General features: G+C 39.1%; 1 protein-coding gene across 36 annotated transcripts in view; it reads right to left on the bottom strand.

Moving 5' to 3' along the window:
* Positions 1 to 27,755, bottom strand: part of NRXN3 (neurexin 3) — a 1,705,132-nt gene that overhangs the window by 1,063,125 nt on the left and 614,252 nt on the right. For 24 of the 36 annotated variants that reach the window (XR_010130801.1, XR_010130802.1, XM_055361100.2 and 21 more), the window contains 2 exons: positions 6,926 to 7,129; positions 426 to 452 (listed from right to left, as the gene is read on the bottom strand). Coding sequence is in view for 33 of the 36 variants with exons in the window: in XM_055361100.2 (XP_055217075.1) it covers positions 426 to 452; positions 6,926 to 7,129 (231 nt within the window). In the remaining 3 variants the exon portion in view is untranslated. The remainder of the gene's footprint in view (positions 1 to 425; positions 453 to 6,925; positions 7,130 to 27,755) is intronic. The other 12 variants (XR_010130803.1, XM_063698062.1, XM_063698065.1 and 9 more) reach the window with 1 other exon arrangement.

Raw genomic sequence — 27,755 nt, 5'->3', positions numbered from 1 at the left:
TCCACCTGTGGGTCAAGAACTGTGCTTTTATTTTCTAAACTGTTTGGTAGTGGAGAAGTGCATGCTGGTTGCCCTAAAGCTTTCTGTTCACTCTCAGAGTTACCTCCCAAAAACAATAAATCATCATTTCAACTTGATTTTTCATTATTTCATTATTCATGTGCCCTTGCCTTCTTTTCTTCATATAGAGCAAATGCAAGGAAAGAAGAGAGGAACTGCCCTCACTTCAGAAACCACACCCAAAACCACACTCAGCCCTTCACCCTCACCCAGCCCCCCATCTTCTTAGCCCCAGATCCCCCCCACTCCATTGTTAAAAGAAAAAATAATTCAAATAAAAAACAGCTCATAAAACAGTAAACAAAATAAAGTCAGTTGTTTTTTTTTTTTTTAAAGAACAAAATGAAACTTGAGGGAAAACTTACTGGAGTTACAGTTTATCCTGATACAGTCTAGATGGGGAAAAATAAATGAAAGATGAAATTGCATCCTTCAAGGTAACAGCTGCAGACATCCAAAAACAATCAGTCCACCCTTCCGGGGACAGACACACGTAAGAAATGTGGCCATTTTATATATATAAAGTATGTACAAGTTTAAGGGTGGGTGTATATGTACAGTATATTATTTAGTAAAGTTGGATACATATATATATACACACACACACATATATATACACATATGTATAGAGATATATACTGGTATACATATATATCCACAGTAGACACCAAACATGTTATTTTTTTTTCAAAAAAAGCTATCCTTTTGTATAAAGTATTTCAAACCTGGACTTTGAAATATTAATTTTGTTAAACTTGGAAAAATAGGCAATAATTCCCCCCACCAAATGCAGGTTATATACTATTTTCCTCTATAATTTATTTTCTTAAAATTCGTTTTTAAAGTAGCATTAACACAATTTTTGTATTAGTATTCCAAAGACATATCACCAGTCTGACTGATTGTATCATTTAAAAAATCTGCCCATGAAGTTTCTCAGTGAAGTACTTAACCCTTTCTCTTTTTCTAAAATCAAACTCCCTCCACCCTCTCCTTAGGTTGGGCCCCAAATGCTATAGAAATTTGCATAGGCAGACTTGCCATCTTCCTTAGTGGTAAGGAAAGGGTTAACACCACCTAGTCATTTCCTGTCATAAAATGGCCACTTGCAAACAGCTAACCGCACAAACACCCATCCCAGATTTTAGAGAGGTGGGGTCGGGTGTAGGGTCAAAGGAGTTGTATGATGTCACCACAATGAATTGGGTTCTCTGATTGCTAGTGATTCAAAGGCTCCCAGATCAACCCCCTCGCGCAGCCCATCTCTGTCTTCCTGCCTGAATACGCAGACTGAATCAAGTGCCCACAGCATTCAGGGAGAAGGCAAGCCAGGCACGTGTGGAGGAGGTCTCGGCACCTTTGACATCTTGAGTATTTCACTCTGTGATTCCGCATCTTGAGGAGAGAAAATTTTTTGGTTTTGGTTTCACTTTTTTAAATGGGAAAGGGAGGGAAGAAAAGAGTGACCAACTGGCCAGAGCTAGTAATCAGACAAGGTATTCTGTGCCAGAGATCAGCATATCTATCATTGTATTAATCTCTGCTTGGGAGTCATGGACACACAACATAGAAGTCCTTGAGTAGAATCAGTGGGCGTAGTAGGGGACTGGGCAGAAAAGGTCAGAGAAAGGTCTCAGGTTAGTTGTTACCAAGCTGCCCGCTTCAGCCTAAGGTTGGTTTATCATGGTGGAAATTCCAATAAGGATTTGTTTACCGTTATATACTAAAAGGTAGAAGCGAAATGATTTTTTTTTTAAAGGAAGAAAGATAGAGGGGAAAATATAGTCACAAAGTACTCTTCTTCTGCTTAAGGTTGACCCAGTAGTTTTTAGAGGACTTGTCAAGGATGATGCCACCATTTGAATTCCCCAAAGTGAATCATTTTAAAGGAGCAAGAATAAGGGGGAGAATGAAGCTACGTGAAATCTGGAGAGGAGCGATTTATAGCACCCAGTTATTCTGAGTAAGGAGGCAGAATACTTATTTGTTCCCGAGAAGAACATCTCTTGAGAAAAATCTGGGTTTGGTTTCGTGCGGTTAGGTTTGTCATGTGTCGTCAACCGCAACAGAAAAGTGGGAGCAAACAGCCCTGGAGCAACCGGTATGATTACCAGACAGAGGAGGCCATGCCCCTGGTGAGGACTGGAAGGAGGGAGGGCAGGGAGGGAGAAAGAGGTGATGGCTTCAGCTACTGACTGCACCTACCATCACCCAAAGCTGGAGAAATGTCCCTTCCTGACATATTAAAGAGAGAGAGGAAACTGGTGTATGGGCACGCTTATGAGAGAGGAAGAGTGAGCCTAAAGCAACAAACCCAAGGACTGCAAACAACAAGTGGGTTTTGTCTTCGGCTTCCGCATAGCTGAGGATTTTATTATTAGACAAGAAGCTGGCCTAGTGAGAGGTGGTGGCTTGGGCTCATCTTTCTGGATCACTCGAATGATTTCATGTAAAGTGGATGGGGTCTTTAAACCAATGTAAGAGCTTGGTGCTTTCAAGATGGCAGACAGTTTGTTTACTTTACCTCAATATGTGAAGAATTACTTTGTTATTTTACCTGAAGAACAAGTGGTTTGAGAAGGAAAATCTATCCCAGAGCCTTCTTGATAGGCTCTGAGGGGGTGTTCTTGTTACTGAATGTGTATGTATATATGTATAAATATGTGTGTGTGTGCGTGTGTATATAGACACATGCACACATACACATTTATATATGTGGTTTTTTAAATAAAAAATATGAGTCAAAGAACTGAGTTGGGAAGGCAATTTCCTTTAAATCTACGTTTGGTAGCAGCCAGACTTTTTGCTTGAAAAAAGTCTGCCTAAGTCTTGGCATATCTTTTGATGTGTATGTGTTCATATCTGTGTGTTGCGTGTTTTAATTTTGTTTTGTTTTAAATTATGGTAAACGATAGGAAGTTTTTCTTTCTTTCTTTCTCTTTCTTTCTTTTCCTTTTTTTTTTTTTTTTTTTAAGACAGAATCTCTCTCTGTTGCCCAGGCTTGAGTGCAATGGTGAGATCTTGGCTCACTGCAACCTCCACCTCCTGTGTTCAAGCGATTCTCCTGCCTCAGCCTCCCGAGTAGCTGGGATCACAGGCACGCACCACCATGCCCAGGTAATTTTTGTATTTTAGTAGAGATGAGGTTTCACCATGTTGGCCAGACTGGTCTCCTGACCTCGTGATGGGCTGCCTTGGCCTCCCAAAGTGCTGGGATTACAGGCGTAAGTGTCTGTAATTAGATTAAGGTGCCTGGCCAAGAAAGTTTTTCTCATTGTTGAGCTTTGGGTCGAGCATGGAAGAGGTAAATGTTTCTAAGAGCTGTGTGTCTTCAATAATGTGTTTGGTAAACAGTAGTAGCAAGTCCACATTTCCAGAGAGAGAACATCTGGAGAATTCAAATGCAATTTACCAAACTACATGCCACTCCCTCAGAGTCTGCCATTGAAGAAGGGCTCCTGGCACTCTGCTAAGGATCTTTTAAAGGTTTTGTCCATATCAACTGTCTTTTCCCTAGTGCAGCTCAATTCAAACTGGGCACTGAGGAAAATGGAGATTTTCTCTGTGTGTGTTTCAAAGGTGACCATCATAAAAACAATTGGAAGCCATTAAGACTGACACATCATTGATCCATAGTGCTGATCTGTGAAGGGAACAAATAACGCAGGCTGATCTAGCAGTTTAGAGACATGGGTTCTAGTTCCAGCTCTGTCTCCAACTTTTTATGTAAGCTTTCAAAAGTAATATATTTCTCTCTGTGCTACACATCTGTAAAAGTAAGCATAAAAACGCTTGATTTATCTCACAAAATTATCATGAGATTATCATTAATCTCATGAGATCCATGAGATCATGAGATTAAAATAAGGTATTTTAAATCTTTAAACATGCTGTAATAATAAAATGTTATAGCTTATAATTCTAAAGAATCAAAATATGGTTGATCAATAGTCAACCTCTCAACTTTTTAAAAGTTGTGCTGAGTTATAGGATATTTCTCATACCTGTTAGCACCACATATGGCTGCCTGCAGAAGATAAAGCCATTGGAAAACCCTAGTCTCCTTGACATTTGGAAGATACGTTACATCAGGGAAATATATACTAGGCTTTTATATCATGAATGCATATGTGTGATCAATTTGAAATAAACTAAAATATTGTTAGTGCATGGGCTAGAAAAAAGACACAACTTGAATAGAGTGAGGGAGCAAAGTGATCATTTGAAATTAATTTTGGTGGAATGCATGTGAAGACAAATTCTACTTGGATACATTTTCTTCTATAATTGAGAAAAATGAAACACAAATTCATGGCAAACAGAAAGAAAATATTTGCAAAGGGGTATATTTTGGGGAGGGAACGGAAGGAAAACCTTTAAACAAGGCGTGGATATGAAGAGCTGCATTTACACAAGCATGAGAGTTTAAGTTCAGTTTTCCATGTCAGGTTGGAAAGAAAGTTAAATAAATTCAAACCAGTAATTATGATGAAACTATCCTTTGGTGTAAAAAAAATTAACTATGGCTTCTGGACAAGCACAGTGCTCTCTACAGAGAGGCTACCTCTCTTTTGCCTGAGATGGTTCAACGCAGCAGGAGCTAGATTGAAATTGCAACAAAAGAAGCCAAAGGGGGAAAAAAAAAAGCAAAGTATATTGGAAAAGCACATCTCTCAGACTTTGACTAGAGTTTAAAATACAAAAATAATGCTTCTAGAAATGCATGTGGGATGTATGACCAACTCAAGGTGTATGTGTGTGTGTGTGTGAGAGAGAGAATGAGAATCTGTACACTTATTTCCTTATTTCTTATACACTTTTATTTGTACCCCCACTGACCCCAGTTTTTCCTTCTAAGATGTGAGACCTGTCAAAGTTGACACTCTAACCTTTACTAAACAACATCTAATGGGGAAAAAAAAGTCTGTTTACTGACACTGTGTACACTCCCTCAGGATCCCGTGGGGCTGAATCATTCTCATATGTTTGTCTCTCTCTGACTTTGAAATAGATCCAGAGATAAAAATTGTCTTCATCATCTTTTTCAGTGAGCTAGTTATGGGGTTGTATTTGGTTCTGGGTTTTTTTTTTTTCTGTTGTTTTTTTCTGAGGAGATAATCAGCTGCTGGCTGTTGGTTTTAGGTAACACACTCTTATATTGATTTAAGGTGGGTAGGATGGTGCAGGGATGGAAGGTAGTAGGGTCAGGGGTATGCCAGTCTCTGTAGGCTGCTCAATACGCTGTGTTCGCAAGGCTGTTTGCTATGCGGGCCGCAGGCTTTGGGCCTTTGAAGGGTTGAATACCATCTTTTGATTTACCATGGTTGATGGCGGGGAGGATTGGAAACTCAGGAACACACGTACACAAAAAGATCCAGCAAAAGAAAAAAATATAACCTAAAATGACCAAACACACACATACACAAACAAAAGAAAAACCAAGAGACACACTGACAACAGAAATCAAATGAAGTTGGACAAGAAAAAGGGCACGGTATTGTAAACTAGAAGAAAAAAAAAAAGACATAACTAAAGAAGTCACTGCTCAAAACAGTCCTTTGTGTCCCAGAGATTTTAGGTTTATGGTGTAGGCATTTTCCAAGTGTGTCCAGTTGACCTGACAGCAGATAAGATTGGTATGGATTCAAAAACCCCACCTTCCCACCAGGACATCTGGGCCTACATATGATCTTGCATCTGGTACATTTATTCATCATTTTTTCTCCATGGCTCTGACAAACCATTTCACTGAAATCTTTATAAGGTATCACTGTATCCAAACATATTCTACGTACCCAAATACATTCACTAGCTTAGAAAGTTTGGACCCAGCTATCTCACTAATCTTATCAATGCTGGGTATTGACTTTCTGCTGATTAGAAACAGCAGAAATGGAGGGTTTGTTTGTTTTTTCCTTGCCAAAAACCAAGAGGATCCCAATCTCTATAGAATATCAATTAGAATTCAGTAAAGGTCAATAGCAGAAGGGAATATGAGGCCATAAAAAGGAAAATTTCCAAAGATTCTGTTACAGGTAATTACAATGAAAGAGAAAATCCTATTCCAATAAAGCCACAAATTTGAAGTCATAATTTTTCAACTCTGAGGTAAAATAGATATGTATTATGTAAGAAGAAGAGAGTTATTAGTGAGTGATAGTACGAGGTAACAATCTTTGCACAAGGGGATGCTGAGTGATGGTTAAGAATGTCAAGAAGAAAAATGGGTATACGTATTAGGAGACACATTTTCCTTCCACGTGTCACAGACTCTCAACTTAGGGAATTATTTTCCAAGGGAACAACAATCTACTTGTCCTCCCTCTAGGAGAAAGTCAAAGGAGATATCAGTGTCATCAAGGCCACCAGAATTCTCCATTTGAATAGTAGCTGTGGAGCTAGAAACAATGTACTTCTCACCCTACCCACAAAGTTTAATTTCCTACAACCCCATCGTCAACATTTTGCCTCCACTTCCTGCCCTGTCCCTGACCTCAGCTTTGACTGTTTTGAGTGGTGACTGAGGAGTTGGACTTATGGGAATATGATTGATCAAAAGATGGACCAAAGTAGCGTGTTTTACACAAAGCTAAACGATTCCAAAAAACCAAGAAAGGAAACTTAGAAAACAAATAATCTAGTAAAGAAATCACCACTGTCAGAAACCAGAAATTGACATCAAAACCTCATGCAGAAACAAGGAGAAGGTGATTGTTGCTGTTGGGTTTTATCCTGGGTCTATTAAACAAGAGGTGAGCAGCTAACTTTCAAGAAACAAACAAAGAATTCAATCAAACCAATGAAAATCAGAAAAGAAAGGGAAGACAAGCCCAAACGGAGTGGCAGAGGGTACTTCATACGATACCTAAGTTAACCATGAGCTTGACACGCCCCCCATCCAGCTCCAGACGCAGGGTGTCGGCAGAGTCCCTGGAGGTCGTAGCCACCAGCAGCCCATAAGCTCGCTGGGACATGAAGCGGAAGGACACATCCTCTGCCTCAGTATGCATGACCATAGGCATGATGATCTTCATGTACATGCTACCATCATAGCTCAGGATGGATGCCTCTGCCAAAGAAGAATGGAGAAGATCGTTAGGACGACGGATGTCACAGTTGCCAAATACCCCTTTGCTTTCAGGCTAAGCGAGTAGAGAGGGTGCCAGATTTGTAGCCTAGTGACTTGTGTTTGATGAACCCTTGTTGTTGCCCCCTTTTTATCTGTGTGACCCTGGGCAGACCACTTAACCTCTGAGGCTCTATTTCCTCATTTGTAAGGGGATTATGATGACACAGGTACCTGCCCTACCAGGCTCATAGACTTGTGAAGGGTACCAAATTAAATAATGGATATGAAGATATTTTGAAAAAGTCAAAACGCCCCTCACAAATAGTATTGTTTGCAATTCTGTATGCGATAGATAAAACACAAGAACATAAAACAAAACTTAGAATCCCTGTATTTCATGAAGAATAGGAGGAGAGCAGCAGTTTATAACCACCAGAGCAGACAAATCGATATTTACCAGAGAGCTTTTAAAGGAAGGAAAAAGTAGCAGCATGGTCTGGCATCATAACATCCCCAGTGTCCAGCCATTGTGAGAGTTTGGCCCATTCAAAGAATATCTGATAGAGCAGAGTTAGAACAATAACATAAAGCTAATGACACCCTTGAAAAACTCATTTTACTTTTATTCAAATAGGGAAAGAGGAAAACTGACTTATTTTTATTTTTTATTTTTTTGAGACAGTCTCACTCTGTTGCCTAGGCTGGAGTGCAGCAGTGTGATCTTCGCTCACTGCAGCCTTTGCCTCCCTGGTTCAAGCAATTCTCCTGCCTCAGCCTACCGAGCAGCTGGGATTACAGGCGCATGCCACCATGCCCAGCTGATTTTTAGATATTTTGTAGAGATGGGTTTTTGCCATGTTGCCCAGGCTGGTCTTGAACTCCTGACCTCAAACAATCCACCCACCTTGGCCTCCCAAAGTGCTGGGATTACAAACGTGAGCCCACTGCGCCTGGCTGAAAACTCACTTTTATTTGATACCTTCCTCAGTCTAAGGTTACCGACAATTTGTTACCTCAATTAACACTATAGTGTGATTCTGTTATTCCTACTTTCAGACAAGAAAACCAAGACTTTTTTTTTTATTATTATACTTTAAGTTTTAGGGTACATGTGCATAACGTGCAGGTTAGTTACATATGTATACATGTGCCATGTTGGTGTGCTGCACCCATTAACTCAACATTTAACATTAGGTATATCTCCTAATGCTATCCCTCCCCCCTCCCGCCACCCCACAACAGGCCCCGGTGTGTGATGTTCCCCTTCCTGTGTCCATGTGTTCTCATTGTTCAGTTCCCACCTATGAGTGAGAACATGTGGTGTTTGGGAAAACCAAGACTCTTAAAGGGGTATGTTATCAACCCAAAGTCACACAGCATCTCTGGATTTGACTGAGTATATCTGATACCAAGTCCAGGGGCTGTTTTGAAACACTATGATGTTCAACATGTGAATTTGTTTAAATATTCACTAGGCAAATAATTTTAGAAAACACAGGAAGAGAATATCACTCACATTCCTAGGAATCAAACCAGTCATTGGGTTCAGTATCTGTCACTGAGTAGGTCTTTATTAAATATTGGCTGTTGTCAAATATTTGCTACCTACATGCACTATGGAGAATACAAAGGTGAAACAGAGAAGGTCCCTGTTCTAAAGGGAGATACAGAATGCACAAGTAACTGTACTGGAACGTACAAGTGGTTAAATGACACAGGAAATAAATACAAAGCAAGTAACATTCAGAGGAGGGAAGTTGAAGGATGAAGGCAATTAAGGCAGATGGGATAGAGTCTGTGTTGGTCTTGGTAGATGGGTAGGGTTTGTAATGAAAGAAGCAATGGCATCATATTGAACAGGTAGATCAGGTAGTATCTCTATAGACATAAAGGAAAGAAAGAAGGAGGATGCTCAGATTATAACAAACTATTCAATTTAACAAACATCTGATGTGGTTTGGCTCTGTGTCCCCACCCAAATCTCATCTCAAATTGTAATTTTCATAATCCCCATGTGTCGAAGGAGGGGCCTAGTGGGAGATAATTGGATCATGGGGGTGGTTTCCCCCATGCTGTTCTCATGAGTTCTCACAGTATCTGATGGTTTTGTAAGTGTTTGACAGTTCCTCCCTTCACATGCTCTTTTCTCTCCTGCCGCCTTGTGAAAAAGATGCCAGCTTCCCTTTCCATCAGATTGTAAGTTTCCTGAGGCCTCCCAAGCCATGCAGAACTGTGAGTCAATTAAACTTCTTTCCTTTATAAATTACCAGTCTCATGTATTTCTTTTCTTTTTTTTGAGACGGAGTCTCACTCTGTCATCCAGGCTGGAGTGCTGTAGCGCGATCTCGGCTCACTGCAAGCTCCACCTCCCAGGTTCATGCCATTCTCTTGCTTCAGCCTCGCAAGTAGCTGGGACTACAGGCACCTGCCACCATGCACGGCTAATTTTTTGTATTTTTAGTAGAGACAGGGTTTCATCGTGTTAGCCAGGATGGCCTCAATCTCATGACCTCTTGATCCGCCCTCCTTGGCCTCCCAAAGTGCTGGGATGATTACAGGCGTGAGCCACTGCGCCCGGCCTCATGTATTTCTTTATAGCGGTGTGAAAACAGGCTAATACAGCATCAGACATATATTTTTTTAAAATGGTTATCATGTAAGGTAGTTTGAGACCGGAATAAAATCAAAGGACTTGGGTATCTACTGGAAAGTAAATGGTTTTAGATTATGAGATACCATGATATATTCTTCTGTGCTTACTGATTGCCAGGCACTATTCTAGGTGATAGATGTAACAGTGAACAAAAGAGAAAAACACCCGTACCCTCATATCTAGAAAGAAGTGAAACAGGGAGAAACAAGAGTCAGTCAGACCACACTGAAGGGTCCCAAAATAGTCTGTGTTGTTATCATATCCCTACTCTGTTTAGATACCACATAAAAGATGAAAAGTAATATAAATGCACTTATGATAGTCCTGAAAATCAGCCATCTCCCAGGTAAAACTCATGACATGCTAACAGCTGCACATTACAATTTGCAAACAGTAAAGCGATTACAGATAAAAGTGTGACAGTTGCAAACACCGTTACAATAAGACATATTATGAAGATCTCTTCTTAGATTGGAAACAATCTAAATTTAACACATGATCCAGATGTGAAGCAAAACAAAACAAATCTTTTATCTCCTGGAAGGGCAGAATCTAAAGAAGATCAATAATGATACCTAAAATTGAGCATTTACTATTTGCCTGGTGCTTTCTAGGACTTTATATGCATTAAGAAGTCATTTAATCTTCAAGAACACCATGAAGACATTATCATCTCATTTTCTAGATATCAAGTAACATGGCTAATAAATGGCAGAGCTGGGAGTTGCATGCAGGCGGTCTGATTCTCCCAGCTGTATACTTAACAGTCCTGCCAAATTGTCATAGAGCTATGCCTGGAGCACACCCATGCTTCCAAGCACCAAAGCACATCCATAATGCTTCATGATAGAAGTTCTTGTGTTTGTATACGCATGCATATACAAACATGCCATTCATTAAAGTTATATATTATAAATATACAAAATTTTTATTCTATTCAGATTGCATAATCTCTATTGTTCTATTTTCAAGTTTGATTATTGATATGATTTGGCTGTGTCCCCGCCCAAACCTCATCTTGAATTGTAGTTCCAATAATTCCCACATATTGGGGGAGGGACCCCGTGGGAAATAATTGAATCATGGGGGCAATTTCCCCCATACTGCTCTCATGGTAGTGAATAAGTCTCACAAGATCTGATGGTTTTATAATGAAAAACCCCTTTCGCTTAGCTCTCATTTTCCCTCTTGTCTACCATGATATAAGACAGGCCTTTTGACTTCCACCATGATTGTGATTGTGAGGTGTCCCCAGCCACATGGAACTGTGAATCCATGAAACATATTTTTCTTTATAAATTATCCAGTCTCAGGTACATCTTTATCAGCAGCATGAAAATGGACTAATACAGTAAATTAGTACTGGGAGTGAGGCACTGCTGTAAAGATACCTGAAAATGTGGAAGCAACTTTGGAACTGGGTAACAGGCAGAAGTTGGAACAGCTTGGAGGGCTCAGAAAAAGACAGAAAAACGTGGGAAAGTTTGGAACTTCCTAGAGACCTGTTGAATGGCTTTCACCAAAATGCTGACAATGAAATTCAGGCTGAGATGGTCTCAGATGGAATGAGGAACTTTTTGGGAACTGGAGCAAAGATGACTCTAGCTATGTTTTAGCAAATAGACTGGCAGCATTTTGTTCCATGCCCTAGAGATTTGTTGAACTTTGAACTTGAGGGAGATGATTTAGGGTAACTGGTGGAAGAAATTTCTAAGCAGCAAAGGATTCAAGAGGTAACTTGGGTGTCATTAAAAGCATTCAGTTTTAAAAGGAAAATAGAACACAAAGGTTCACAAAAGTTGCAGCCTGACAATGTGATAGAAAAGAAAAACCCATTTTCTGAGGAGAAATTCAAGCCAGCTGCATAAATTTACGTAAGTAATAAGGGGCCAAATGTTAATCGCCAAGACAATGAGGAAAATATTTCCAGGGTATGTCAGAGACCTTTATGGCAGCCTCTCCAACCACAGGCGCCCCAGAGGCCTAGGAGGAGATAATGGTTTTGTTTGTGGCTGAGCCACACCCCCAAACCCCTCGCTGTGTGCAGCCTAGGGACTTGGTGCCCTGTGTCCCAACCACTCTCGCTATGGCTAAAAGGGGCCAAGGTAGAGCTCAGGCCGTGTGGCTTCAGATGGTTGAAGCCCCCAGCCTTGGCAGCTTCCACGTGGTATTGAGCCTGCAGGTACACGGAAGTCAAGAACTGAGGTTTGGGAGCCTCCACCTAGATTTCAGAGGATGTATGGAAATGCCTGGATGTCTAGGCAGAGATGGGCTCCAGGGGCAGAGCCCTCATGGAGAGCCTCTGCTAGGGCAGTGCCAAAGGGAAATGTGGGGTGTGAGCCCCCACACACAGTCCCCACTGGGGCACTGCCTAGTGGAGCCGTGAGAAGAAGGCCACTGTCCTCCAGACCCCAGAATGGTAAATCCACTGACAGCTTGCACTGTGCACCTAGAAAAGCCATACAAACTCAAAACCAGCCCATGAAAGCTGCCAGGAGGGGAGTCGTACTCTGCAAAGCCACAGGGGTGGAGCTGCCCAAGGCCATGGGAACCCACCTCTTGCATCAGCATTACCCAGATGTGAGATATGGAGTCAAAGGAGATCATTTTGGAACTTTAATGTTTAATGACCGACTTACTGGATTTGGGACTTGAATGGAGCCTGTAGCCCCTTTGTTTTGGCCAATTTCTCCCCTTTGGAATGGCTATATTTACCCAATGCCTGTACCCTGAATGTATTTAGGAAGTAATTACTTGCTTTTGATTTTACAGGCTCATAGGCAGAAGAGACTTGCCTTGTCTCAGATGAGACTTTGGACTGTGGACTTTTGAGTTAATGCTGAAATGAGTTAAGACTTTGCGGGACTGTTGGGAAAGCATGACTGGTTTTGAAATGTGAGGACATAAGATTTGGGAGGGGTCAGGGATGGAATGATATGGGTTAGCTGTGTTTCTACCCAAATCTCATCTTGAGTTGTAGCTCTCATAATTCCCACATCTTGTGGGAGGGACCTGGTGGGAGATAATTGAATCCTGGGGGCAGTTTCCCCCATACTCTACTCATCATAGTGAATAAGTCTCACAAAATCTGATGGTTTTATAAGAGGAAACCCCTTTTGCCTGGCTCTCATTTTCTCTCTTGTCTGCCACCATGTAAGAGGTGTCTTTTACCTTCCAACATGATTGTGAGGCATCCCAGTCACATGGAATTGCGAGTCCATTAAACCTCTTTTTTCTTACCAATCACCCAGTCTCGGGTATGTCTTTATCAGTAGTATGAGAACAGGCTAATACAATTGTTTTATCTTCTGCCAACTCTAATCTGCCATTGAGCTCGTCTAGTGAATTTTTCATTTAGCTTTTTGGACTTTTCAACTCTAAAATTTTTATTGGAAGATAGATGAATAGATGTATACAATATGTATTAAAATTTTCATTAATTTATTATCTACTTGATGAATCATTGTTCTCATTTTCCTTTAATTTTTAAGCATAATTTCCTTTAGTTATTTGAACATATTTATAATAGTTACTTGTATTCTTTGTCTATTAAGTCCAACATATGAGCCCACTCAAAGGCAGTTTCTATTGCCTGCATTTATTTCTGTGTATGGGTCACATTTCCTGTTTATTTGCATTCTCCTAATTTTTTATTGAAAGCTGGACATTTTAGATAATACATTGTAACAAGTCTGGACACTAACCCTGTTCCTCTAGGTTTATTTCTAATTGTTTGTTCATATGTTCATTTATTTAGTGATTTGATAGAGATAATTCTGAGACTTGTATATTCTCGGCAGACGGCTCTCGTCTCCCCGCTCAGAAAGGTTCCCCTGTTTTTATCTTTTGGCTTGCCTTCCTGTGAGTGCTGCCCCTGTATCAATATAAGTAACTTATTGATCAAATACTATACTTAAGCCCCCTTGGTCACTTAGATTTTTGCCCTTTGTCTGTTGGATATGTGGGATTTGGAGACTGCTTTGAGGAAGTTTATGATCTTGCCTCGTGTTCAGCAAAGGACTGTTAGCTTAGAAATTATCCTCCTGTCACCCTTGAGAAGTTTCAGCCTTCAGAATAAATACAGTCTTCCAGACCACCAAGAATGAATGATTTTGTTTTTAAGCTTGTTTTCCTAGGAATAGCACCTGAGTAAGAGTACGTTATTGTTCAGCCAGTGTTGGCTGAGAGATCACGTTTAAGCCTTCTGAACCAATAAGACTCTTCCTCCTGGATGAGGCATCTGTGTATGGCTTGAGAATGCTTTCAAATCTGCCCTGTATCTTACTCTAATTACCTCCGAGTTGTGTAGCCTTGCAAATATGTACAACTTTCCATACCCTCAGGGATAAGTGGGATCCCCAGAGGGCTCTTCAGGGCTTTCTCATTCCCTGATTCTCTCTACTCGACTCCTGGCTGCTTTACCAGTTTGCTCATTGCTGCTGGTATCATAGAGCTGCCTGCTCCCTATAAGCTGCCTGCCATCAAGATCTCCATTGTTTAAGAAAACCCTTAGCCACGAACTTCTCTAACTTCTGTTCCAGATAGTCAGTGACTCCGGGCAGAGTGGAAACTCTTATTGTGACACTCTGCATCTATCCCTGGGCAGAATTTCTGTGCCATTACAGCCCAGTTGATTGCACAAATAGTGGCCCACTACCACCCAAGTGACACTACCATTGTATAAGTGGGCAGTTGGGAAAGATGGTGGACTCTGGCCTTTTCAGCTTGCCCTTCCCAGCGTGGAACCTCTGCCCTATAAGCAAGCTGAGGAAGAGACAATTGGACACGCATTATTATTGGTCTGCCACAATTGGTATAGAGCTTATACCCTATAAACGGGGGCTGGATAAAAGAAGTGAGCCCAATGTTCTTGGGAATGCCTACCCAGAATACCGCTTCTGCAACATGAATCTGGGGAAAATGAGAGGCACCAGTAGCCTGCCTCTTCTGGGGTTAAACTGTAGCCCTAGACTGGTAACTGGCAGGTAAGAAAGCTCTTGTCCTTTTGGCTTCCAAGACAAGGAGCAGGGGTGAGCTAGCAGATGGGAGCAGGTTACAGTTTAAATGTCACACCTCTCATTTTTCTAACTGGTATTTAATAGATGTCTTGAATAAATGTTTTTCCATTTGCTGTGTGTCCTTATGAGAATTTTTTAAATGTGTGTGTCTTAGCTTCTTTTGTGTGTGTATGTTTTAATAATTTTCACCAGCTAAACGATTGTTTCACAGAGAAGGTCTGCTAAGCTCACTCCTTTCCCACCCATTCCAGAGTTCCTCTATTTTTGGCTATTAAAAATATTTCACATACCTTTCTTCATAAAATTTTTCTTAGTCCCAAATGGTATATATCTGTATTTGTCATAGTAAGCCCATTTCTATTTCTAGAGGATATAAGTAATTAATTTTATTTAATCATTGTGTCATTTTAAAACACATTTTAGTACCGATTTTTGTTTTTACTGTCTGATTGTTTACTTATTGTATGATTGCTTTTCAATCTCAATAATCAATGACTTCTCTCTAAATTTCCATCCTCTGACCAGTAAGAGGAAAACTACTTCCCCACTGGCGTTCAGAGGCTCCTCCAAATAAAGGAAGGGATTGGCACTGGAAAATTGAGCAATATAATAATACTTAGAATGGAAAAAGGTTTCTGTAAAATTATTGTGTTAAAGGAGCAATCCAGGGAGAAAGAAAATCATAGTATTTACTTTTTTATGTATGTTTCTTTTATCTATACGATGCTTAAATTCCCTTAAAAATAAAAGCCACCCTTCCCAGTCTGGGTTAAACTTGTCTCAGAGAGTTATGATTTCCTCAGTCTTTCATTATCCTCCTCCCTTTTCAAAGAAAAATCAAATATCAATTAAGAACTTTTTTCTTTTTTTGAGACAGAGTCTTGCTCTGTTACACAGGCTGGAGTGCAGTGGCACAATCATAGCTCACTTAACCTTGAATTCCTGGGCTCAAATAATTCTCTCACCTCAGCCTCCCAAGTAGCTAGGACTACAGGAGCACCACCACACCTGGCTACTTTTTTTGTTTGTTTGTTTGTTTGTTTGTTTTTGTAAAGACAGGGTTTTGCCATGTTGCCAAGGCTGGTCTCTAACACCTGGACTCAAGTGATTCTCCTGCCTTGGCCTCCCAAAGTGCTGGGATTACAGATGTGAGCCACTGCATCTAGCCAGAGATTTAATTTTGTTAAATAGTACATGTTCATCATTTTAAAATATAAGAGATGTAGACATACATAAAGAAAAAAATTAAGCTTTTCAAATCATGCCACCATCATTAACAGTAGAGAGGCATATTTCTAGGTACTTTTCTAAGCATATATATATTATATATATACACACACACACACACACACACACACAAATAGAATAGACAAACTCTTTAGAGGGAAATCTATATGTACTACTTTAATTAAGCTAAACTTTAATATTACACAAAGTTAGCAAAAGAAACAACTCCGAATTTCAACTATTTTTTATGAGGTACTACCTTCCAAGATAACTCACTAAAATTTACAAAAGATATTATTAAACACATAAGAAGACTGGTGTTATTATTTGTTTCTGTTTTTTGTTTTTTGAAACAGAGTCTTGCTCTGTCGCTCTGTCACCCAGGTGGGAGTACAGTGGCGCAATCTTGGCTCACTGCAACCTTCGTCTCCCAGGTTCAAGCAATTCTTGAGCCTCAGCCTCCTAAGTAGCTGGAACTACAGGCACATGCCACCACACCCGGCTAATTTTTGTATTTTTAGTAGAGACGGGGTTTCCCATGTTGGTCAGGCTGGTCTCAAACTCCTGACCTCTCGGGTGATCTACCCGCCTCGGCCTCCCAAAGTGTTGTGATTACGGGTGTGAGCCACCATGCCCAGTCTGGTGTTATTATTTGAACTCCCTCCTGCAAATTTACCCAGTAAAACTGCCTTATTCCTGTGAAAAATGAGAACATTATTCTTTGACATTTTCTCCTTCATCTATGATTTTTTGCTATTTTTATCACATATTGTGTAAGAAAGGGTTAACTCAAAAGATCTGAGTTGTTCAAACTGTGCACTCCCAAGAAAGGCCTATTTGCATGACTGGCCCTTCACCAGCTCCTGTGTATTGAGCTCATGGAATTTCTGAGTGATAAGAGTGTTTTTGCAAGCCTAGGGCCTTGAGTCAGACTGTACCAGTTGGTCTAGATAGTTTATGCTAAGAATATAATTTATGATGAACACTTGCTTTCCCTCTGGGGTCTGGAGCCTCGGTAACTAAGTCAGTCATGTAAGCATCGTATGCCTATGTGACTGACCTCCGGTAAAAACCCTGGACTCCAGGGTTGCTTCCCTGGTTGACAACACTTCATGTGTGTTGCCACACATCACTGCTGGAGAAATTAGGAACATCCTTTGTGATTTAACTGGGAGAGGACTCTTGGAAACCTGTGCCTGGTTTCCTCCAGACTTTGCCCCCGTGCGCCTTTTTCCATTGCTGATTTTACCCTGTAACTTTTGCTGTAATAAACCATACTCATAAACATTCTCATTTCTGGGTCCTATGAGTCCTTCTAGAGAGTGATGCAGATTGAGGGTGGTTTGGGAGACCTCTGACACATGTATACTTTGTTCTATATTTATAATGTGTACCATGTATTTCTTGCATATTTAAATGCCGTCACTGTTCTCACCAAGTGTTTCCATTTCTGAGTAACTTTATCTTTTAAATGCTTGAATTTTATTGTAATGTCTTTTATTTTTTGGGGGGAGTATAGATTTATCAAGTTAAAAATAAGTTAGTTTACCCAGGTTGTTTATTTTTGTGAGTACATAATTAATAATTATGTAAATAATATAGGTGTATATATTTATGCAGTACATGAGACATTTTGATACAGGCATGCAATGTGAAATAAGCACATCATGGAGAATGTGCATCCCCTCAAGCATTTATCCTTTGAATTACAAACAATCCAATTACACTCTTTAAATTATTTTAAAATGTACCGTTAAGTTATTGTATGGTAACAACATTTTTAAAAAGAGCTCATCTGTGTTATATTATATGGTAACAACTTTTTAAAAAAGAACTCTTTAGTGTTATATTACCAAAGTTTGTTCATATTTGTGAATGTCTGCTTGTGCTGTTTACATTTGAGTTACATTATAGTTGCAGATAATTCTTGTCCCATTTGATTTTATGCTCAATTTTATAGACATTGCTTTGTGTAATGAGATTGTATAATGCCAGCAATCTACCTCATAGGTGATAAGTGCTGTAAATTTTGCCTATATGCCTTAAGGATATTATTTTAATCCTTGAAGTCCAATGACTTGATCAATGCACATCTTAGCATTGAACATACTATGTAGTTTTCTTACAACTTAACATGCTCTTTCAAACTTCAGAGTCAGTTCTTTATATTAAGAAAACTTTCCGGTTTGATACCTTTGAGTAATTTCTTTGTTGAAGTACTTAGGTTTTCTCTTTCAGGGATCTAATTATACCATCTGCCCTCTTTATATCTCAGTTTCTCTGTGATTAATTTAATCTCTGGTTTTTTCATCAGCATTAACTGCTATATCTTCAGCACTTTCCCTCTGGCAATATTTCAATTTTTAGCCATATCTTTTCCACCCCCTGTTGTTACTAATTATTTCAAATTAGTTATGTGATCACATTGTTTTGGCTTTCCTTTTTTTTTTTTGCCTTTAGTCTACAATCTCCCTTTTCCTTTCAGATAATTTGTTTTTTTTTTTCTTTGAGTTCTTGTGACATGAATTCAATTTTTCTTGAGTCATTCAATAATGCAAATTGAGCCATAGAATGTAGCTCACGGGAAATTTTCTGTTCTTTTGCTTTTTCTCTAGATCGAATTATTTGACTTTTCTAAGCTTTTTTTCCTTTTTTTAACTTTATTGTTCTGTTGCTTTGCATTTGTATTGCCATGTCATTCCCTTTTACCTTGCTTACACTCAGGCATCTCTGTCCAGAGTTCCTAATTGTTCAGACACAGTTTCGTTGACTTCTTGCCACCTAGAGTTAGCTACGGTTTAATTGTGTAATATTTTGAGTTCTATACACTTTTTTTTCTGTAGCTTCAGAGATGGCAGAATATGTTCAGGAAATGGAGGGAAGACATCAAGAGCTGTGTCAAGGCTATGGGTAAGCTTCATTTAGCTATCTGGACTGTGGTCTTATTCCTGAAGCTTTGTTAAGTGTCCTATTCCAGAAGTCACCCTGCCTGGTTAAAGAGAACATCCCAAGGCAATGGAGGGGAATCCATGTGCTCTTGGTGACTTTTCTTTTGATTCTCAGTCCTGTTGTCTGTTTCTATTACATATATTTTTTTCTCCTATAGCCATTTCCACTACTCTTCAGTTTTCAGTGGGAACAGGTAAGAATATGTACTAAGTTTCTTTTCATATATAAGGATATTAGTAATAATTCTCAGCATTTTTACCAAGTGGATAGTACTGTACTTTAGGAACATAGGTGGGGCTAGCAGGCTCATCATGCTTGACCATTCCTCCTGGGTTGGCTTCAGAATTCTGTCTTGCTCCTAATTTTTGAGACTTATGACATTGGGTTGTACCCCTTTTCTTACTTTGGGATAATGATTATTTGGTTTGCATGTTCATTTTTGTTTAACTTGAAAGAGAAAACCCCTAGCAGGCAACTGTTCTTCCTTTCTACCATTTTCCCACTTTCCGTTCTTTAATCAAATTGGTATATCTGAACATCCAAAGAGATAGAAAATAACTAAAACTTAGAGCTCAAAGTCTTCTATCTTACCAGTGCATATGTTGTTCTAGGTGTGAAAAGGTCCTAATCAAAAAGAAAAGTGAAAACTATATGGAAAATGGACTCTAGGAAGAGAATGATAACCAGGATCTTCTTGGCTACACCTGCAAGGAAGTGATACGATTTACATCTTCTAGAGTCTTGAAAGACAAAGCCAGACTGGCAGGTAGTAACAGGAAAGAAGTAAACAAAAGTACTAGAGTATGCAATTCATGTGATATTGCTAGTGAATGCTGGAGGCCCACTGGTACTGATACAGTATTATGAGCAATTAGCTCCATAACTTCACAAAGTGGACTTTGCTGCTCTCATTTTGCTCTTAGCATATCAAGCTGACGTTCATTCCTAGCACTATACTCCCACCAGCCCTTAAGCCATCTCCTATGAAAAGAAGACACTCTCCTGGTCAACCTTGTAAGCAAATTACCACCAAATTATCACATCCCTCACCCTTTTCTCTTTCTGTACCTTCAAGACACTCTCCTGCTCATTCATGCAGCAACTGGCGTCACACACTGCTTAAGTGTGTTTTATTCTGACAAAGCTTCTAAAATACCCAGATTGCTTTCCCTCCACCCAAACTGGGCTGATCTTAAACTGCATGCAAATCTATGCAAGAATGCCTGCCAGGTTCTAAATCTGTATTTTGCAACAGCAGGAGCAACATAAATCTCCAGCTTCAAACAGACCCAACGGTTCCAGGGAATCAACAAAATGGATGTGGGGTGATGTCCTCCCTCTTTGGACAAGGTTGAAAACTAACTTCACATTCTCAACGGAGTCCTGCCATTACATATGGTCATATTGGCTTCTCATTCCCCAAAAGCTAGAGCACTCTAAAGGGATGACAACAATTTGGATTGACATTTATCACTTTAAGAAAAGCAGACATGTACTGTTTCATATTTTTAATATTCAAAAGAGAAAAAAATGGAATAGAGAAACTCTGGTTTATAAACGTATACCTTCTAATAGAATTTCAATTTACCAAAAAGTTTATGGAGACTTTTCTTAAATAGCAATTTTTACCACTGAATTTTAAAATATGACTTAATTTATACAAATTAAACATAACACAATTCTTCAGAACTCTATCAACTGCTTGCAATAATATTTGTTCTCTCATTCAATGACTAATATCTAATATGTGACAGACACTGTGCTGAAATTGGGGGAAAGCACAAATAGCATGTTCTCTGTCATTAGTACAGAATATAGCAAGTGGGTGTTGTAGACTCAAACAGGTAAACTGTTATACTTGAATAATAAAGAAAATGTGAGAATTCAGCTTAGGCATCTATACAAAGGTATAGATGAGAATTATTAAGAAGGAGACCTGTAAACCATGTTTCAAGAATATAAGAGTAAAGAGCAAAGAGAAGAGTGGGAAGGCACTCTGGCTGAGGAAACAGCATATGTAGAAGCACAGCTTTCACAAGTGCATGAAATGAAATCATTTATTAAGCACAGAATCTGGTGAATGATAGTTATTAGGCGGGTGCAAAGGTAATTGCGGTTTTTGCCATTGCTTTTAATTGCAAAAACCGCAATTACTTTTGCACCAATCTAATACCATGCAGAAAATTCAAGGTTCAGGAGGAATTTGGTGTGGCTGGAGTAGATTAGAGTTTGTCAAGAGCGACACTGCTGATATTCTGACCAGATAACTCTTGGTTGCAAAGGCTATCCTGTGTATTGTGGGATATCTAGCAGTATCCCTGGCCTCCACCCACTAGATATCTGTGGCACTCCCTTTGGTCGTGACAACCGAAAGCATCTCCAGACATTTCCAAATGCCCTTTAGGGGGAAAAGTCACCCCCAGTTGAGAATCCCTTAACTAGAGCATATGGAAAGAAATGGTAAAATTTGAGATGGGGGAACACATAGATGACTCTAAAAAGCACGGTTAGGAAGTTTAGATATTAGTCAATAGAAAGCATTTTTGGATAGAAAGTGACATGATCAGACTTGCTTTTTAGACTAACTCTGGTGATTCAAGGAAGACCAAGTGGTGTAGTGAGAGACTAGATGTAATCTTATTCAATTTTCTTCCAGATACTTTTGCCATTGCTTTATTGTGCAAACATGTTATAAAGTTTCAAAATAAACCATTATAAATGACAGTGGTATGTTTCTGAGAATTGCTCTAACTCTGAGTCAATTCAAGAAAGCTCTATTGTGCAGAGCTGTGATTACACATATGGGTCAGCCTCCCATTCAGAATCATTGCTTGGTGTGCTGTCACTGTAAGCATATAAGCTTGGAGTTAGAAGATCTGGGTGGAATTCCAGGTCTGCAAGTTATTTCATGGTAAAACCTTGTTGGGACTCAGTTTCCCAAGTGTAATAATAATACCGAATCAGTCAGGAAACCATTAAAAAACAGATGGCCCATTTGAATTGTGCCATTTGATGAAAGTTTAATAAAGGTAAGATTTAAAAGGTATAGGTAAGAGATAGTGGGCCCTCTAGGGGTAATCCAGTATTCAGGTCTATTAAGAGCAGACCCTTTTACTTTCCCTAATAGGTCTAGGGGAGGGCCAATTGCTAGAGTGCAGAGGAAGGGAAAGAGATAAAGTGAGTGGAGACCTTGAGGTCAACAGACCAGCCTTTCCAAGAGCCAGGAAATTAAATGCCCAGATCTCATTCTCATCCTTTCCTTTCATCTTCCATGAGTATTTTTCACAGGACAAACTCAACTGAAATACAGAAGACAAGGGAGCTGTCAGGGCAATCCACATAGAATCACATTCCAAGGTGCAAAACTGAATGAAGAAGGGTGGAGAAAGATTGGAAATGGATCCAGAGTTGCAAAGAGAATGTATCCAGCACAAAGGAAAACCCTGAAGCATGAATGTGAAAATATCCAAGCCATGCCTGATAATAACCCATGCTCAGTACATGTTGTATATATATGCATGTACATATGTGTTTGAATTTCCTTGAGGTCTAGAGGTGGCCCATTGCTTCCATGAGAGGATACTTCCATGTTGCAGGTAGCACTGGTCAGTAGAAAGAGCCGTGGTGTTAGGAGGTCCCAGCTCCACTTCTCACGGGCATGCAACCGTGGGACCTTACTTTTCCCTTACGTAAATCTTGAACCATATTTTAAAACTGCATAAGAAAATATGTTTGAAAGGGCTCTGCAATTCAAACTGTAAAGTGGAACATAATTGTAAAGGGTTAATTACAATTCTTTGTTAGTCTTCCTTATCATTATGAAGTCTACTTTGACTAAATAGAGAAATAAGGGCGACGTTCTGCTTTCTTCTGTTCTCAAACTCCCTACACAATGGATCTACTTTCACAATCATGGTAGAGATTGCATTCAAGAACCCAAAGTTAAATCTTTTATATTTCTTTGAGGGTAAGAATGGCTCATAACAGTCATGGGCAGGCTATGTTTAGTGATTGAGCCTGATATCATGGTCCAGTTACGCTTTTCATCTTGAACAGCACTGTTCTGTAGATATTCTTGCTTGTTTTGCTCAAAGCTTGCTGCCTCACTCTGCCATATTCTTTTTCTCAGTATTCCAGAGAATACATTTACTCTCTCATTATCATTGACAATAACTCGTTAGTAAAATTTGAATAAAGGCTTTAGCTCTGAACCATCAAGAAGGATGTTTGACTGTGGGTATAGATCTGTAAATGAATGGATTTTTATACCTATTACCTTTGCTTTATTCTAAATATTATTACACAACGTCATTGAGCTGATTTTGGAAAAATGATTAATGGTCAACTGAACGCTTGATTTTGTTGTCTTATCTAATCTAGTGGTTAACGCTTTTGATTTCCAAATGACCATGTTGAAGGGCTAGATAACTGAACTGTTCCACACACAGTTGTACTCACTAGAATGTGGGTGCTTTCATATTATCTGAGGCCAGATCAGAGAGATAAATCCTTTAGGGTGGCAGAAGAAAATATACTTTCTTCCTGGCAGTTGTTTCACAATGTGCCAGTTCAACAAACCTCAATTCTATACATACTACTTACAAGGACAAACTGGGTCACAAATACAACATGAACCAAAATTATGTTGTCTAAGATATAGGATAAATTTCCTAGAAAAGTCAAGCCAACAAAGAAAATTTAAGAAGTCTGATAAACTGATTAAAGTAAAATCAGTTTCTTGTCACTTTATCGAAAAAAACCATAGAAGTTGTCATATTACTGTCTCTGAATTGCATAGAAATGTAGAGTTAGAAAGAAAGTTGAAATTTACCTGCATTCATACCTTTTATTTCATACCTGAGGAAACTGAGGCAATATTTTAAAGCCTTGATTTCCCTTCTTATAGAGATATGAAAAAGTTTGCTTTTTACTGTCCTTATTTGGAATCCTGCTTCCAAAATCAGGTAAAACAAAATCAACAATGTTGTGAAACAGATGATTAAATACATATGTGTACATATACATAAGTATATATAAAACACATAAAATCTATTGAGTCACCTAGTCAGAACATTGCTTTTGTGTTTTTTTGTGAACACTGAAATATATGCTATTACAACAGTTCTTAAGGAAAGTTAGCTATGGAATGAGAACACAAAGGAATGGTGACAGAGCCAGACATTACATACAACTCATACAGGACATGAAATAAAAGATACCTTTTTTAGTGGATGTGGCTAAGAGAAAAAAGAGAATTAATAAAGAGAAATCTCACAACTCTAACTTTGTGTACAGTAGAATCTAGAGTTACCTAGGTTAAAAAACTGTCCCTGGATTTGAATTCAAATATGCAGTTACAGTTTTGCAGATCTTAGCATGTTATTGGAATGACTGTTGGATGCTATATAATGTATCAGGGCTGATACATCAATTCATCAACCCTCTGGCCAACCTCAGGAGAATATGCTCTTCTTGGAAGATGACTACACTATTTGTAGTATTAGTTCCCAAATCATTAGGGTAGATTTAATATGTCAATAGTTGAGCTTATTTATTCAACATGTAGTTTCTGAGTACATACTATTGTTCCAGGCATTGTTCCAGACCTTGAGGATCTAGCGATGAATAAAACAAATTTCCTACCTTGTGGAGCTTTAATTTTAGCTACAGTCACATTACGTAATGGCTGAATAGAAGTAACCTTATTAGCCTGAAATATGAATGGTAAATAGTTATTGTAGTACACTGTGGAGAAGAATAAAGAACAATTAGTCAGCAGGAGGATAATCATTTTGACTGTAAACAGCATATTTCAGATTTTTCCATTCTCAAGCCTTCTAACAATATCATTTTACAGGAACTTTATCTAGAAGGATATGGTATCACATAGTTTCATCAAGGTATAAGCCACGGCTGTGAGGTATCCAACAACTGTGTCTCGATTCATTTATTCATAAACATGGAGGTACATGCTATGGCCACCATTGAAATAGGATTGTGGGGTAGGTATTAAGCAAAGTCTAATGTTGTCCTTAGCTTGCCAAAAACAACAACAACAAAGTTGTAACTGTCTGGCGGATGACTAGGATGCATCATACGCAGGCTACTACTGCAGCAACAATGAAGAACACAGCTAAAATTAAGTCATAAACACTTCTTGTCAGGGCTCCATTTCTCTGCAAGAAAAAAGCTGTTTTATAGGGCTGGCAAAGTATATTGTAAATTATATTACCAGCCCAGAGCTGATGAGTTTATGAGTCTACAGGGAACAACTTATCTGGCTCCGTCACCATGTTTAGCTTGCCAGAATTGCATGTGAGGCACACCAGCCTGAGAAATATTGCTAAAACTTAGAAATGAGTGGGCCAAGAATAGCGCTGCAGCAGAAGATAGAAAGTAGAGGGTACATAGCATTAATTTGTGCCCAAAGTTTTCCTCTTGGAGCCGTCTTTATGACTTAGTGACACTGTTCAGCAGTCCTTGAGTCAACAACTAATTATATTGCAAAACACTAGATGATCAAGTGTGTGTCTGATGAATGGGTGGACAATTTCCAGTAAAAATAAAAATATCTCCCACATTATTATACCATCCTCAAAATGTCTTCTTGTTTATTTCTCTAACTAGCAAAAGCTATCTCTGTTTTCACTGTATTTTTCTGTTCATTTTATCTTTTTCTCTTGTAGTTGGACTAGACTCATATTTCTAAAACCAATCTAATCATATCACTTTCAATGGCACCATAGTTCTTACTACTTAGCCTTGAATTCTAAATCGCATATGATCTGAGCCCCTGGTCTTATCTCCAGGCCAATGGCCTGCCCCTGCTGTTCCTTTCACTTTGGCCATAGAATACACTCTTGGCTCCTGGAACGTGCCCTGCCCCTGTGACTGTGCTCAGGCCGCTCCTTTTGTCTAAAATGTTCTCAGTCTATCTTCTGAGAACACGCAAGGCTCATTGACTCTACTGTCATCCAGTTCTCTCCTCTCCCAAGTCTACTCCTGTAGTCAAAGCCCCCATCCTCTGTCTACTAACTAGACTTCCAAAATCATCTCCTAGTGATCCCCCCTACATTCATTCTTTACTCTCAATAGTGGGTTCTCCACATGGCAGCCAGAACAATCACCTCCTACCCTTGTTATAACTTCCCATGCTTCCTAATGCACTGGGAATAACTTCATACTCCTTGGCTGGCTCACCAAGTCCTACGTGATTTCTTTCCTTGCTAAAGGATGATCTTATGTCCAGGTTTGGCCAGACAGTCTCATTTCACTTCTGTTGTCCTGGTGTAATTATTGATAGCACCACCTTTTACTCAAAAGTGTGCCAGTTTGGACTTAGAGCCACCTGGTGACCTTACTTTACAGCTCATCATCTACTATTGCCTCCTTGTCCATTACAGCCCAGCATGCTGGCTTACTTTTGTTTCCTTAAACACAAACATACTAATTTGTTCTTGCATTTGGGCATTCAGCCACCCTGTTTCCTTGGTATGGAATTACCTGCTCCTTGTTCATTTCGCACGGCTGGCTCTTTCCCATTCAGGCCCTAGCCCAAATAGCTTAACTATCATCTTCTCAGAAAGGTATTCCCCAATTCCCCTATCTCCCTGAGCATATTCTATCACATCAGCTCATTTATTTTTCATGACAACACCGAAAATATCTAATTATTTTTGTTTGGTTTTTTGTTTTTTTTTTGTTTGTTTGTTTGTTTTTTGCTCATGTGTTATCTGACTTCTTCTAGGCTGTAAGCTCCAAGAATGCAGATACCTTTTCTTTTTTGTTTACCATGATGTAGCTATTTTCTAGAAGAGTGCCTGGTCCATAGTAGATGCTCTATAAAACAGATGGTGGATAAATAAGAAATCTTTGAGCATCATCTTCTCTATGAAGCCTATCCTGAGTGCTACCTGTGCTCTCTTCCCAGGTAAGATGACCACCCTTTTCCATGGCCTTCTATCTGGTACATACATTTATTATCAGCGGTGCCTACAGGACTGTTTTTTGTGTGTACTTTAGTTTAGTTTACATATTTGACTCTCTCTCAATTCTGTAAGCAAACTGGAAGGACAAATGTATTTTCTGCTCATTTTTTGTTTTAATTGTTGTTTTAAACTTTTTTATTTCAAACTTACATACTTATAGAAAAGTTATAAAAATTATACTGAGTTTCTTATACCCCTCACCTTACTCCCCCTAATGCTAATAACCTCTTACATTACCATGGTATGATTATCAATCATAGCAAATATACATTGATTCAATATTTTAAACTTCAGGCCTTATTCAAATTTTACTATTTTCCCATTAATATGTTTTTCTCTTCCTTTCTGTTCTAGGATCCTACATCACAATAGCTATTATTTTGCCATGCTCCCTTCCAGTCTACAATAGTTCCTCAGTCTTTTGTTGTCTTTCATGTCTTTTTAAAGAGAACTAGTCAGATATTGTATCAAAGATCCTCATATTGGTTTTGTCCAGTGTTTTTTCAGGATTGGAGAGAAGTTACATGTTTTTGGCAAGAACACCATAAAAATGATATTGTGTCCTTTTTAGTGCATTCTATCAAGGGGTTCATGATATTCACATGCCTTGTTCCTGGTGATAATTTCCTGCTTATTTGATAAAGTCAGGATCTTCCAAATTCCAGGTCTCTCTACTTCTAAATGATTGTATTTTCCTTTGTAGTTGATACATGTATTAGAGAAAATACTTTGAGCCTATGCAAATATTATTCTCCTCAAACTTTTATCCACTAATTTTAGCATCCATCAGT

Source organism: Gorilla gorilla, chromosome 15, assembly GCF_029281585.2.
Source record: "Gorilla gorilla gorilla isolate KB3781 chromosome 15, NHGRI_mGorGor1-v2.1_pri, whole genome shotgun sequence".
Taxonomy (NCBI): domain Eukaryota; kingdom Metazoa; phylum Chordata; class Mammalia; order Primates; family Hominidae; genus Gorilla; species Gorilla gorilla.
Note: the sequence above shows the minus strand (reverse complement) of the source record. Positions and strands in the feature narration are given on the sequence as shown.